The following is a 13,582-nucleotide window of genomic DNA, read 5'->3' as shown; positions in this document are numbered from 1 at the left end:
GAAACAGGCCTTGAGCAGAGGTCAGTGTTATCAAGAAAATGGTAATACAGTACACAGTACAAGTTTCTAGGTTTAAAACACAAGAGAAAATTGGGCAAGCTTTTGAAAGGAATGCTACCTTCAACATTTCCTAACTATAAAAATGCCATCATTTTCTTTTTTCTTCTCCTCTTCTTTTCTTTCTCTTCTACAGGAAGGACTGGGAAGCAGGAAGCAGAAGGCACTCACTCCCTTCCTCCCTGTCCCTAGCTTAGACTTGCAGCTCTCCCAATAACAGAGTAAAAAACGACAGCCAACAGTTTGCTATGTAGACTTTTATTGCTCTTTCAATTTTCAATAACATCTACAAAAAAATAGTTTTCTCTAACAATTAGGAAACAAATGTGAAAGGCAGGATGGTTCACATTATAGACTCAAGTAGAGACTTTTACTTCATATAGATGAAAAATATCAGGTCTACAATTTGTTTAATTGACTTTGGATTTTATTACAAAAGAAAATACCATTGCAATTACAGTAAACACCATAAAAATTGTAACTAGATTAGGAAATCATACCAATATCAAATATTATATAAATGGACAACAAATTTGAATTTTAATTTAATCCTAACATAGTAAACACTGGAAGACACCTTACCCCTAAAAAGTCAAAAATTTTGAACAAAGGAACAAAAGAAAAGCTACACAGAAACAATCAATGTGCAAAAAATATGATTAAAAACCATAGAACCGGGGCTTAAATTCTAAGTACACATTAAAACTTTAAAATAATCTTTACATGATTTTATTTGACAATTTACTTTCCAGAAAGTTAAAAGGGACCGTGCAATTAAAATGAATAAATCTTGTAATTGGAACACTATTTGAAAACTTGAATGCAGTTTCTCTTTAAATCTACTTTCTAAAAATAAATAATTGTTGGACTAAATGAAGACAGTTTCACATATCGGCGCTACAAATGATAACAATGATGAAACCTACATGAATACATTTCAGACATGTAAATTACTTAATATAAACACATTTGAATTAAAATGTTGTATTGATGGCTCACGTATCCCACTCTCAGCACTTTGTCAGGATGCAGATTCTGAGCTGCTGAGCGGTGCACACTCATAAAACCTAAACAGGAAGCTCTGATGTGACACCTCACTGTCAGAGACCATTCTTTCTGAAGAATTTTGAACCTGCCTTTGTGAAAAGGAAACCAGAAAGCTTACACTCAAGCCACATCTTTCAGTGTGTGGAAGAAACAAACACTTTGGGGAATGGAGAAACAAGAGTTAGTGATTCTCAGCAGTAAACAAATCGTAATAAATACATGCATTAGCACACAAAAACATTTCATCCTACGTGTCTTATAGAAAGCTTGGCAAATCTGAACATTGGTACGCCACAAGTTTAAAAAAAATTAAGAGAGTTAAGAGTGATTTCATACACATATACAAACACTCACACAATGTTTTAAAAACCTTGTACTTCACTTTTGCATATCTAATATTATTAAAAATATATATAGACTCACCCCTTTAGCATCAGGAAGCTAGTTTACTGTTTTCTCAAAAGCTCCTACTTTAGATTGAAACAGTAATACAAAGGAAGTAAATTTCAGATAGTTAACACCAGGATTTATTATAGTCTCTGTAAACACACTCTACAAATAAATAAAATATGGTGGAGGGAAGAGTATCCTGAGGTGGCTCCATGGCCATGGTGTTCAGTAGCACTAAGCTCTACTCTGAAAATCAAGGCATCTAAGAAAGTGCAGGGCTTTTCTCTGAATTTATTTTGTAAATGGGTATGTACAAGTTTAATTATTTTGCACCTTGAGGTAAATCAGTACATAGCAATTACTACTGCTCATATACACCTATTTAAGGCAGCATTTAAAAATCAATATATATAGTAAATTATCTCTCTTGCTGTCTTGCAATGAGTGTTATTCATGATTGTTATTTTCAAAAAATAGCACAAGAAACATAACCACCTGAAGGAAGCAGTTAATTCCCTCTGCTCTTCAGAGGAGTAGTCGCATCAGATCAGTAAGTCAAGTAGTCAAAAGAAAGAAGTCATTAGTAACCAAAACCACAGTGAAACATCTTAGATGCAAAGTATTTTGTATGTCATGTTTTTTTTTTTTTTTTTTTTTTTCCTGGCACTGGATAATACATACATACATATATATATAATTAAATAAATCACAGGAAAATTATGATACCAGGTAGTTTTCAGTTTAAATTTTAAAATCACTTCCTGTAAAATATGTTAACCCTTTGATGTCCAGACACAAGGAAACGATATGAGGAAATTCTCTTGTTTGGGCACATCAGGGGGGTTATAATTAGCAGCAAATGGGAACTTTGGAAATCACTACACTGCTGAGTGATGAGAAATCACTTCAGTGGAGGTTACCAATGACCATAAGCACCATGGCAACACTCCCCATCATAGGTTAAGGGAGTCCAATAGAACTCCAGATAGTACCAGATGGTGCCAACTACTATTTAACTAGAATTGAACTATGCGATCTCAGATGAGTGAATTACACTAATTGGTACATAGTTTAGAATGAACTAAAACGACTTCAGACTTGCCAGGAATATTTGCTTTGGGCAATTCTATTCATTTGATCAATTTCTTCATACTTCTGTACTTTAGTTTGAAATGACTAAGGGACATTAGAATTTCCTTAACACGTTTGCTCTTTCATGTGTCCCCTTCACCTTCAGCATTCCTGGGGCTTCTCACTATTTCTGTGTATTATCCATCCTCTTGTTATATCACTTTCGTCCCACAGGCTGAATCAGCATTTATTTAATCTATGGGGAGCTAAGAATATATAAAAGATGACAATTTGCTACACATTTAAAAGACAGCTCAGAAATACTGGAACCCCAATGCTATCACAGACAAGGAACAATGTCATCGACCTGAGCTGCACAGAAAATATCCAACTTCCTTTTAAAATGTAAATATGGCAGTGCTTTATATCAAAGATATGTTTGTCACTGATTTCAAAATGCAAGTGAGCACCAAATATCTACAACAGGAACAATTTACTCTATATTTGTTACTGTCTCAAATATTATATAATATTTTAAGTATCAGAATAAATAAAATATTTTAAAAGGAAATTGTGTATAAAACCTATTAAAATACATTGCATACAATAGAGTAACAAAGAAAATGAAAGGTAATTCTTATAAAGGAACACTGATCACAAGCCCATTTAAAAGTGTGCTGACCCTTTTTATTACTGCTTACAACAGGAAGATATCTGAACCTGGAGCACACGAGATCACTTTAAGTAAAAGAGAGCAAAGACCAAGAACAGTGGGACTCTGGGTTTCTAGAAAAGGATAAACATTGGAAAAGTCTTGCTACCAAGGTAACAAAAGTTAACTATTGCAAATGGGCACTTTATAGTTTCTAAAACTCAAAACATTACGAATGGTGTGGGTGTTAAATTAGAAGTCACATATAATTTGTTTTTTACTTGTCCATCAGAATGGAAGCCCAGATAATTTTTAAAATTTAAAAATCACTCCTAAGAAATAAAGTTCCTACCTAGAAAATCTCCAGTAATCTATAATCACATCTGTATTCATCACCTGTGAAGTATGAGGGAGAGCTACATGAAGGAAGCCCAAAGAGAAACCAGGACATGTCATTTTCCCACAACATGGGCAGACTTCTTATTTTACCTATAAAACACTACCAAAAGGGAAACAATAATCTTTCAAAATTATAAATATATAGACTAAGTATGTAACTCTTAAGGTTGATATGATTGCCACTAACAAAGAGATTTCAGAAAAGCAGATTGAATACAGTTTTCCACATCTTTCTATTACATAACAGAAAGGCTTTACCCCCAAGAAAATAAATATCTGAAGAGTAAAAACCATGTACCTCGTTTCTAAGAGACCATTTCATTAAAACAGTCTCCATGGTGCTCACAACAAATGTCAGATGCTACTTCAAAGAGCCCCATAGTCACACATAAACAGCGTGACCTGCAGTACTATTATACACAATGGCACAGCACATGTGAATTTTGTGTGTGTGTGTGTGTGTGTGTGTGTGTGTGTGTGTGTGTGTGTGTGTGTGTACAGACAGGCATATATCTCTATATATTCCTTTTGGTTTGACTTTACAATGAAGTCTCAGCATCCATGTATTTTTTTGATGGTTCATCTTCGAAATTTATTGTCACACTCACAGGCTTTTCAGGGCTGTTTAAAACAAACAATGAGGAAAAAATTATTTTTAAAAGAATCAACCATAAATTCTCAAATGGTCAACTAATATCTACAATATACCTATGAGCTGCTTGCTAACACCAGCCTACAACTTGCTATTACAATCTGGCTGTTTTTGTTTCTTCTGTAATCTCATATATGAATATAATGTACTTTGATCATATTCATCCCTCTCACTCTCTTTGAACCCTTTCTTGTTCCCATCACATCACTTTTTTATCATGAGTAAAGCCAGGATGTTGTCTTTACTCTAATGTGATTTTGAGTAGATGGCCAACCCACACGACAAGCTAAATATAAAAGATATGCACTAATATTACTACATAGCCTTTATTTTTACCACAACACTATTAGCAATCCGAGTCAAGAGTGCTGGCAGAATGTGAATAGGAACTCAGGGTGAAGTTCAAAGAACTGTAAAATCCTAGAGGCTAAAGACAGAAACTGAAAGAAGGAACAGTGAAGCTTAGAATTAGAACTTTAAGAAACAAAGATCAAAAATATATGATGAAGAGTTGGGCATGGTGGCACACACCTTTAATCCCAGCATTTGGGAAGCAGAGGCAGGTGGATCTCTGTGAGTTCCAGGACAGTCAGGGCTACAGAGTGAGTTCTAGAAGAACCAGGGCTACATTGTGAGACCCTATGTCAAATAATCAAAAGAAAAAGAAAGAAAAGATGAAGATTAGGTAGAAATAGGTTTTATAAAAGGAGAGAAAAAGTAAACACTTATCACAAGGTAGAACTCAGCCAAGAGAAAGCACAATTATTCTATTACTATATATTTATTCATTTATTTATTTATGCCAGGGTTTTGCTATGTAACCTGAGAGCACAATCAATCTTTCTTTCTCCCTCTATCTCTATCAATACCAAAAGAAAGTACAATTTATTTATATTTAGGTCAGGGTCTTGCTATGTAACCCAAGCTGGCATGGAGCTTACTACATGGACTACATCAAGTCTCAAACTTGGGTCCCTCCTCCTGCCTTTGCCTCTAAGGAATGGAATTATAGGAGCCACTATCCTGGTAGCATTAATTTAATTCTTAGTAATTATCTTTCTTTATATATTTTTCTTTTAATTTGGATATAATTATCCTTAATTGAACTTTAAATTATGAATATATAATTTGTGAATATAACCATATTCACAAAAATATATATGCACTACTTTTCAGAATTTATTTTTATTATAAAATGGTAAAAATATTTTTCTGAAATATGAAATTGTAAATTTAAAAATTATAAAAGATAATCATGAGGAAAAAACAATCACAACCTGCATCAGAACACGATATAGGTAGAAAAGATTGAAGGAAATGGGGAGAGGACTGGCTTTGTCCAGCAAAGAAAATATATTTAGATACATTAGGTAAATTAATATGAGTGAAAACTGGCAATAGTTACAAAGACATAAATAGTTATAACTACCTCGTGTTAGGTCTGGTTACTTTGGCATTCTCAGTATTCATGGAAAGTGCCTTCCACTGGGCAGTTTTGGCCATTTCATCTGATATATTAACAACTGAAGGGTCAATACTGAAGAACAAATACACTTTGTGGTTAGTATTGAGTATTTGCAAAAGCATTAATGGTGTCATTTTTATAAGCATCATATAATTTATTGTTTTCATCAATTTAAAAATTGAGAAAACATTTGGCATGCACTTAAACTACAATCTAACAAAGTATTATAAACTTAGAATTCTGCTATCAAGTATTCACAGAGAACTCCAAGTTCTTTTACAATCAAAACTAAGAGGACGGATTATGTTAGCAAAATCCACTTCAGTTTGGATTTAGATGGTTCTTCACCAGTATTCCAGCCATGACACCTTCTGATCATCTAAGCTCTATCATTGAGATAACACAAAAACCAATTACTGTGTCTAAAAGCCTAAATATAGAGATTTAGTCAAAACTCTTAGAATTCACACTCTCACATCAAGTAAAACCACAGCATATAATAACGACAACGAGAAAAAAAGCCCTTTGTTTTTCTTTTGCAAATCATTTTTTTTTTAAATGCTGGAAAACAAACAACTGAAGTTCTGAACTTAGCAAAGATGGCACAAAAAAAAAAATGACTCCACCAATTTTTAGCTAGATAGTCTCATAGTTTTAGTGTCAAAGTGTTATTTCATCAGATGTATCAAAACAAAGAATAGTAATGCTATTTACTATAAAAGTCAAATGTAACACTTCTACATTTCTATGAAATACTCAAAATGACTTCAGACCCCCCAATCCAATAATGATTATATCCATAAATAACGTGGGCTTAATGTTATTGATCACAAGTAATATGAACATTCGATAGATAAAACTGCAATACACTTATTAGGCCCTCCCCTTCTTAACCAAAAGAAAAACAATTCATGCAAACAAGCTACAAACATGAATGTCATACTGAATTACATGAGTGAGATGGGCAATGCAAGCATTTAGTCACAGCCACCAGGAGGCAGAGGCTGAAGCAGTAGACCACAGTAAGTCTGAGGGCAGTTGCTAACTCAGTAAGATCCCATCTCAGAATAAACAACAGAAAGTGTGTGGCATGCTGGCTAGTTTACAACAACGTCACAAAGCTAGAGTCCTTTAAGAGGAGGAAACCTCAATAGAGCCACCACCTCCATAAAATCGGCATTTTCTTAATTAGCAATGGATGGGAAAAAAAACCCAACCTACTGTGGTATCTGCTATTCCTGGGATGGTGGTCTCGGGCACTCTAAGAAAGCATACTGAATAATCTATGAGGAGAACAAGCCAATAAGCCAAAATCCTCCACGGCCTCTGCATCGGCTCCTGCCTTCAGCTTCCTGCCCTGCTTGAGTTTCTGCACTGACAGCCTTGAACACTGATATGGAAAAGTAAGCAAAATAAATCCTTCCCTCTCCAAGTTGCTTTTGGTCATCATGTTTGATCATAACAGTAATAACTCTAGCAAAAAAAAGCTGGGGAAGTAGCTCAGTGGGAGAGAGCTTGCCACGCATGCACAGAATCCTAGGTTCAATACCAGATACTACAAAAAGAAGAAATTAGATCACATTAAAATAACAGTCTCTAATAGCAGCTATGTTATAAGTGACTGATACCAGGTGCTTAAAAAGTATTCCACCTGTGCTCATTCTTTAAATCATATTTAAGTTAAGACCGCAGCTGGGCATGGGAGCACACACCTTTAATCCTAGCACTCTGGAGGTAGAGGCAGATACATCTCTGTGAATTGGAGGCCAAACTGGTCTACACAGTGAGCTCCAGGCCAACCAGGGCTACATAGTGTAATTCTGTTCAAACAACCAAACACACAGCATTACGACTGCAGAGTAGTATGACAAAGTCAATGCACTTGGAATGGTTACTAGACTTTCACCACATAAGCCAAATGTCCAAGCTGAAAACAGTAAGCCTTCTAACCTCCCACTGTGTTGACTTGAAGAAAATATTTATTCACCACTATTTCAAAGAAATATTACATGTTTATCTGTACACCTGACACATGTTAAAAATACATTGTACAAAATAAAGTCGCATCTTACCTATATTTTACGTTTTTAACTGGAATTTGTAGGAGACTTCCTCTTTCAAATGGAAGGTGCACAGTATCCCCATCATCCTGAAGCATCCGCTCAGCTTCCTTTAGAGCACAGACATGAAGACATTACTTTCTTCAGAATATCCCTAGGAGGATCTGTTACCAAGAATACCTTAAAGACTTGGAAAGCCGAAATCTGTCCAAACTGAAAACTTCTTTTGGCAATATAAATACATAATTAACAGCATGAAATTAAAAGAACTACTTGTAGAAATTTATTTCCCAAGGTACATCCTCTATTTCTGAAAATGAATAATTAATGCTATCTAAAAGGCAGTATCACCTAAGTCTGAAGACTTAGTTATACATAGCAAAGGAGAGAAAACTGACATCTCTTGTCTCATCACAGGGCACGGTAAAAGCTCATCTATATAAGTCACAGTTTCTCAGCCTCAGCAACACTGACAGAACATACATATTTGTGTAAGGGGACGATTTGAGGATACAGGACATTTTTCAAGTCCATATATAACTTGTGCTAGTAGCAGCCCCTCCAGGTGATAAAAATGTGACTCTGACACTGAATATATCCCTTGGAGAGGACATCATCCTGGGTTGAAAACCACCTGAACATTTAAAAAAAAAAAAAGGACTAAAATTATGACCCATTAATAATGGAGGAAGACACAAAGAAGCATAAGAGTACTCAATCTCATCTCATCTCCCTATTAACAGAAATCCCACCATTTACAATTGACAATGCACCCAGATTTAAAACTGCTACACTAATTTCCCAGCATTCTTTGCAACTCAGTGGGAGACCTTACACAAGCAACTTACTGAATGACAGTTTTAGAAAGAATCCTGAAAAGAGAATAATGTTCATTTTGCCTTCTGTGTTCTCTTCCCCTTGCTTCTGTTCTAGCGTGAGAGCTGGGGTTTATCAGCTATTCTTATCCAAAAGGTGCATCTGAAAATGGAAGACTGTATGCTTGACACAGAGAACAGCAACCTAGAATCCCTGATGATTCTACAGAATCATGACACTAGCTCACTTACTTCCGAGAGTTCTTCCATATGAGAAAGCAGATTCTTGGACTTTTAAAACGCACTTTCACTGTTGTCCTTTAAATTTATATGCTTCTGGACCAATTAATACAAAAAGCAAGCAATCTGACCTGCTTATTTTATGTGTTTTGCAAATAAATAATATCCTACACAAAGAAAAACTACCAAAATCTTACATGTTTATGCATGCATCATTAAAGAAAACAAACCCTTCTTATTTTAAAATTAGAACCTCATTCAAATAATTATAATAACTATCCTAGTTATAATTCTAGTTGAGAAATATACCCTTTCCTATCTATATTTAAGTAAGACTATGACATTTAAAAATAAGTAGCCAGGTATGGTGGTGCACAAATGTATCCCAAGCACTCAGAGTAGGGAGAGCTGAAGCAGAATAGGCACAAGTTCTAGGCTAGCCTTAGCTACATAGTGAGACCCACCTCAAAAACAAAGCAAACAAAAACTGAATCTCTCTCACCTGATTTTCAAACAAAGTTCTGAATAGGAATTATGCCAGCTAGTTTTATGCCAACTTGACACAAGTTAGAGTCATCAGAGAGGAGGGGGCCTCAATGAGAAAATGCCTCCATAAAAGTCCAGTTGTAGGCAAGTCTGTAAGGCATTTTCTTAATTAGTTATTGATGGAGAAAGGCCCAGCCCACTGTTGGTGGTGCCACCCCTGGGCACGTGGTCCTGGGTTCTGTAAGAAAGCAAACTGAGCAAGCCATGGAGATCAAGCCAGTTAAGCAGCACCTCTCCATGACCTCTGCATCAGTTCCTGCCCTTTGTGAGTTAGTGCCCTTGCTGCTTTTGATAATGAACTGTGAATGAAATAAACTCTTTCCTCCCCAAGTTGCTTTTGGTCATGGTGTTTCATCACAGCAACAGTAACTAAGACAGGAATATTTAGGCAAGTACTATGGCCAACAAGACCATATTCAGTTTCTACTTCCTATTTAGTAAAAGCACAACTGTAGTTAAACAAACATCAAACCTAGAATAAAGTATTTCTTTTTAAATATCACTGTACAGATCAACTAATGGTGGTACATAATACTGAATATGAAAACTAAAATCCAGGCTGGAGAGAAACCTCATTAGGAAAAGGTACCTACTGTACAGGCTTGGCAATCTGACTTGACCCTAGAACCTACCTAAAAGTCAACAAGACAAACTCCTGAAAATTGTGCTCTCATCTCCAAGTGATGAGACTGCTATCTACACACCCTGACCATGAACACACACACACAAAACAATAAATAAATGCATTTTTAAGTTAGGGATGGTGGAGTGCCTTAGTTCTAGCTACTCTGAAGGCTGGGGTGGGAGGATCCTTCAACTCAAGAGTTCAACAGCAGCATGGACATGAGACCCTGCCCCAAAACAAAAAAGCTAGGAGACTCTTTGCATGTGTGTACCTACAGAGAACAGAGGTGTCTGGTGTCCTGCTCCATCACTTTTCACCTATTACTTTTATACAGCTGTGGTCTCTCACTCAATCAGGAGCTAGCTTCCTGTCTAGGCTCCAGGGAGTGGTACAAACAGCTACACCCAGCCTTTTAAATGAGTGCTAAGGACTGTGAACTCAGGTCTTTATGCCTGTGCAGCAAATGCTTTTACTTGATAAATCATCGCCCCCCCTCCCCTAGTAGAGTCTTAAACACATTTAGACTTTGTCAGAGTATATGTCAGACACTAAAATACTGGTGTTGTGCTACACACTAACACACCCAGTGCAAGGTTAAATCAGACATAATATTAATGTGTGATATTTTAGTACTGTTAAAAACTCTAATTCTTGTAATTTTTAGCTCACAGAATATGCATTTCCCCCCCTGTTTTTGGTTTTTCCAGTCAGGGCTTCTCTGTATAACAGGCCTGACTGCTGTGGATCTCACTCTATAGACCAGGCTGGCCTGGAACTCACAGAGATCCACCTACCTCTGCCTCTTGGGTGCTGGGATTAAAGGGGTATACCACCATCACCCAGCCAGAATATCCAATTTTAAAAAAGTATTCTTGTGTTAAACAGGGTCAAGACGGGAAATGGGTGAGATGCAGTATTTAAGGAACATTACCTCCCTCATCTAGTAAAACAGAATACTTAGCAGTACTTGTGCTTCGTACTGTTCCATGAAGATTAAACTACAGCTCTGACAACAGTATCTGCTAAGTGGTGCAAAGCATTAAACAAAGGAATGTCTTTTTACCTCTTTCTCTTTTTTCTTTTTGTCATCTTCTTTCTTTTTCTTACTTTCTGGCATGAGATCATCAAGCCAACTGAGTTCTCTCTTTGTGAAACACAGATCCATGAGCTTACGCACAAAGACTAGGGCAAGAACCTGACGATGGGAGAGACAGAAACATAATACATACATCGAAAAAGAAAAGTAAATGCTTGCTAAAGTCTATACATAATAGGAAATGCTACATTCACTTTGTTTAAAAATTAGTTAACACTTACTAGATCAAAAGAGTTATTTATTTGTATCTTCTGTGTACTCAAAACAAAAACAACATATAGGAATAAAATAAAAAAAGCCATTTTACTTCCTCTCAATAAAGATTTTATAGTATGTAAGTACCCATCATAAAAACAGCTCTGCAATTCCTAGATAATGCACTGGAACACCTGATCTCAGGTCTGAGCTTTGGTTTTCCATGAGTTGAGAGGAAAGGATGTATTTGAACTTGCTATCCTATCACAGCTGTTGTGAATGTGCATGTTTACAGAGGCCAACTGGCTTTCCATTACTGTTGCTTGCTATATTTTATCTTTTACTTGTTTTCCCCTCATTTGAAAAGTAACTGTTAACTTTTTAGTGGACTCTTTACTTTAGAAGAAACTTTCCATCTACTTTGTGTGTTACAAATACTTCCTCCCGGTTCACAACTCTAAAACTCTACTCTGTTTAAAATGTCTCCTATCACATAAAAACACTTCACAAGACTAAATTTACCCTTTACCTGTAAGCTTCCCCATCTTCTTTAAAAGGTCTTTTTAACCAAAGGGATGGATGGAGATACACACACACACATACATGTACACATACACATGCCATGTGCAAACAGAGTCACAGGAAGAACATGCTGGGATAATTCAGATTGTAGCTATGCAGCTACAGGACAAACACAACAAGCAGCTAGGAAGAGGGACTCCTTGCAGGTTTAAGAAAGTATTCCTGTGCCTACAACCTGATTTCACACTTTTAGTCTCCAGAATTGTATAGTCTACTATACAATTGTTATTTTCCATGATTAACACGACTATTGAGGTAGATTCTATCTACTACTTCTGATATGTTCTTATCCAGATATTCAAATACAACTGTTACCAACTGTAGTAAGGTCTTCATTCTTTTTTCATTAGATTCTGACTAAAAGGTTGAAATGTATATAAAGATAAATATGCTAATAATTCCTTTTGATGCTAAAGTATCGTTATCTGCTTTATTGTGGTATAGAATGCTAAGAAATAATGCTGAGCACATACACTAGCATTTTAAGCTGATTGTATTTAATCAAAAGAAAACACCATAGATCTTTCACAACTTCATTAGATTTTTTGGTGCTGAGATCTAACTAGTGTTTCCTGAGAAAAACATATCTTTTTCTTGGCTTTAGATCACTGTCTGGTCTTTAAATGTTCATGAACCTGCGCCTACCATTCTCAGCTACTTAACCCTCTTGCTTGGGCTACCTGTAAAAATTCATACACAGTATGATAAGAATCTACTTCCTATAAATCAGGAAGTGACAACTCATAGGTCCTAGTTCAAACCTGGGCCACCAGCCATTTTTGTAAAGCTCATAAACTAAAAATGGTTTTTATAGACAACTTTTGGAAGAGTTCTAAGAATAAAGGTTCATTTGTTTTTTTCCTTCTTTTTTTTTTTTTTCAGTGCTAAGAATCAAACTTAGTCTTTACATATTCTAGGCAACACTACTACTGAGTCACACCCCCTAACCTTAGTAATGAATGCAGTATTGACCTTGAACCTGAACTGAGTGAAATGTTCTCTCAATAAAAGAGAATGCCATTCTTTTCATTAGTAGTCCTGCATTTTAAAAAAAAAGTACTATTTCTTTAATTTTACCACTAAGAAATTATAAAAATGTATTTCTTTCTTGTATTATTCAAGTACGTACAGAATATTCTCCTGACCTACAAAGCCTTAAATATTTACTATCTGGCCCTTTACAGTAAAATACTTATTGGCCCTTCTGTTCTAGATGTCCAATGAACTTAAGTCCATTAGAATCTTTTGTGCATCTGTGGCTAAATTCTTTCCTTCTTAAGCTTACATAAATACTTTATTCTCTCATTTCTTTCTATCCCTGACTTGAGAGAGACGGGTCCATGACTGATTTTTGCTGTATTTATTTTGTTTTCTTTGATAATAAAGCCCACGTGTGGTGCACATCTTCCTTTGAGTATACAACCCCAGCTGTGCTCAAAGCTTTAGAAACAGATCATTACAATGCTCTTTCCTTCTTTAATTTGACATTTTACATAAAATTTAATTTCCAAATCTATAACATTATTTTAAAAGCTTCATTTCACATGTGATTTAACTGTAATCAGGAAGTACTGCTCAGCTAGTCCTAATAGTTGAGTTTGAATCTCTTAACATTTTCTGGAGCTAAGTCAATAATTATATTTTATATAGTACCCAGAAAAAGACAAGAAATATCTATTTGCATAATTTT

The 13,582-nt window shown here is 35.6% G+C and overlaps 1 protein-coding gene across 8 annotated transcripts in view; it reads right to left on the bottom strand.

Moving 5' to 3' along the window:
- Positions 1–298: 298 nt before the first annotated feature.
- Slc4a7 (solute carrier family 4 member 7) overlaps positions 299–13,582 on the bottom strand; it is a 95,719-nt gene continuing 82,435 nt past the window's right edge. For 5 of the 8 annotated variants that reach the window (XM_037208675.1, XM_028856326.2, XM_028856325.2 and 2 more), the window contains 4 exons: positions 11,083–11,214; positions 7,806–7,903; positions 5,698–5,805; positions 299–4,237 (listed from right to left, as the gene is read on the bottom strand). In XM_037208675.1, the coding sequence (XP_037064570.1) occupies positions 4,156–4,237; positions 5,698–5,805; positions 7,806–7,903; positions 11,083–11,214 (420 nt within the window). In that variant the 3' untranslated portion in view covers positions 299–4,155. Of the gene's footprint in view, positions 4,238–5,697; positions 5,806–7,805; positions 7,904–9,350; positions 9,485–11,082; positions 11,215–13,582 lie in introns of those variants that run through there. The other 3 variants (XM_037208674.1, XM_028856329.2, XR_005092214.1) reach the window with 2 other exon arrangements.

The sequence above is a fragment of the Peromyscus leucopus genome, chromosome 9 (genome assembly GCF_004664715.2).
Source record: "Peromyscus leucopus breed LL Stock chromosome 9, UCI_PerLeu_2.1, whole genome shotgun sequence".
Lineage (NCBI taxonomy): Eukaryota > Metazoa > Chordata > Mammalia > Rodentia > Cricetidae > Peromyscus > Peromyscus leucopus.
This window is presented reverse-complemented; position numbering and strand designations above follow the sequence as displayed.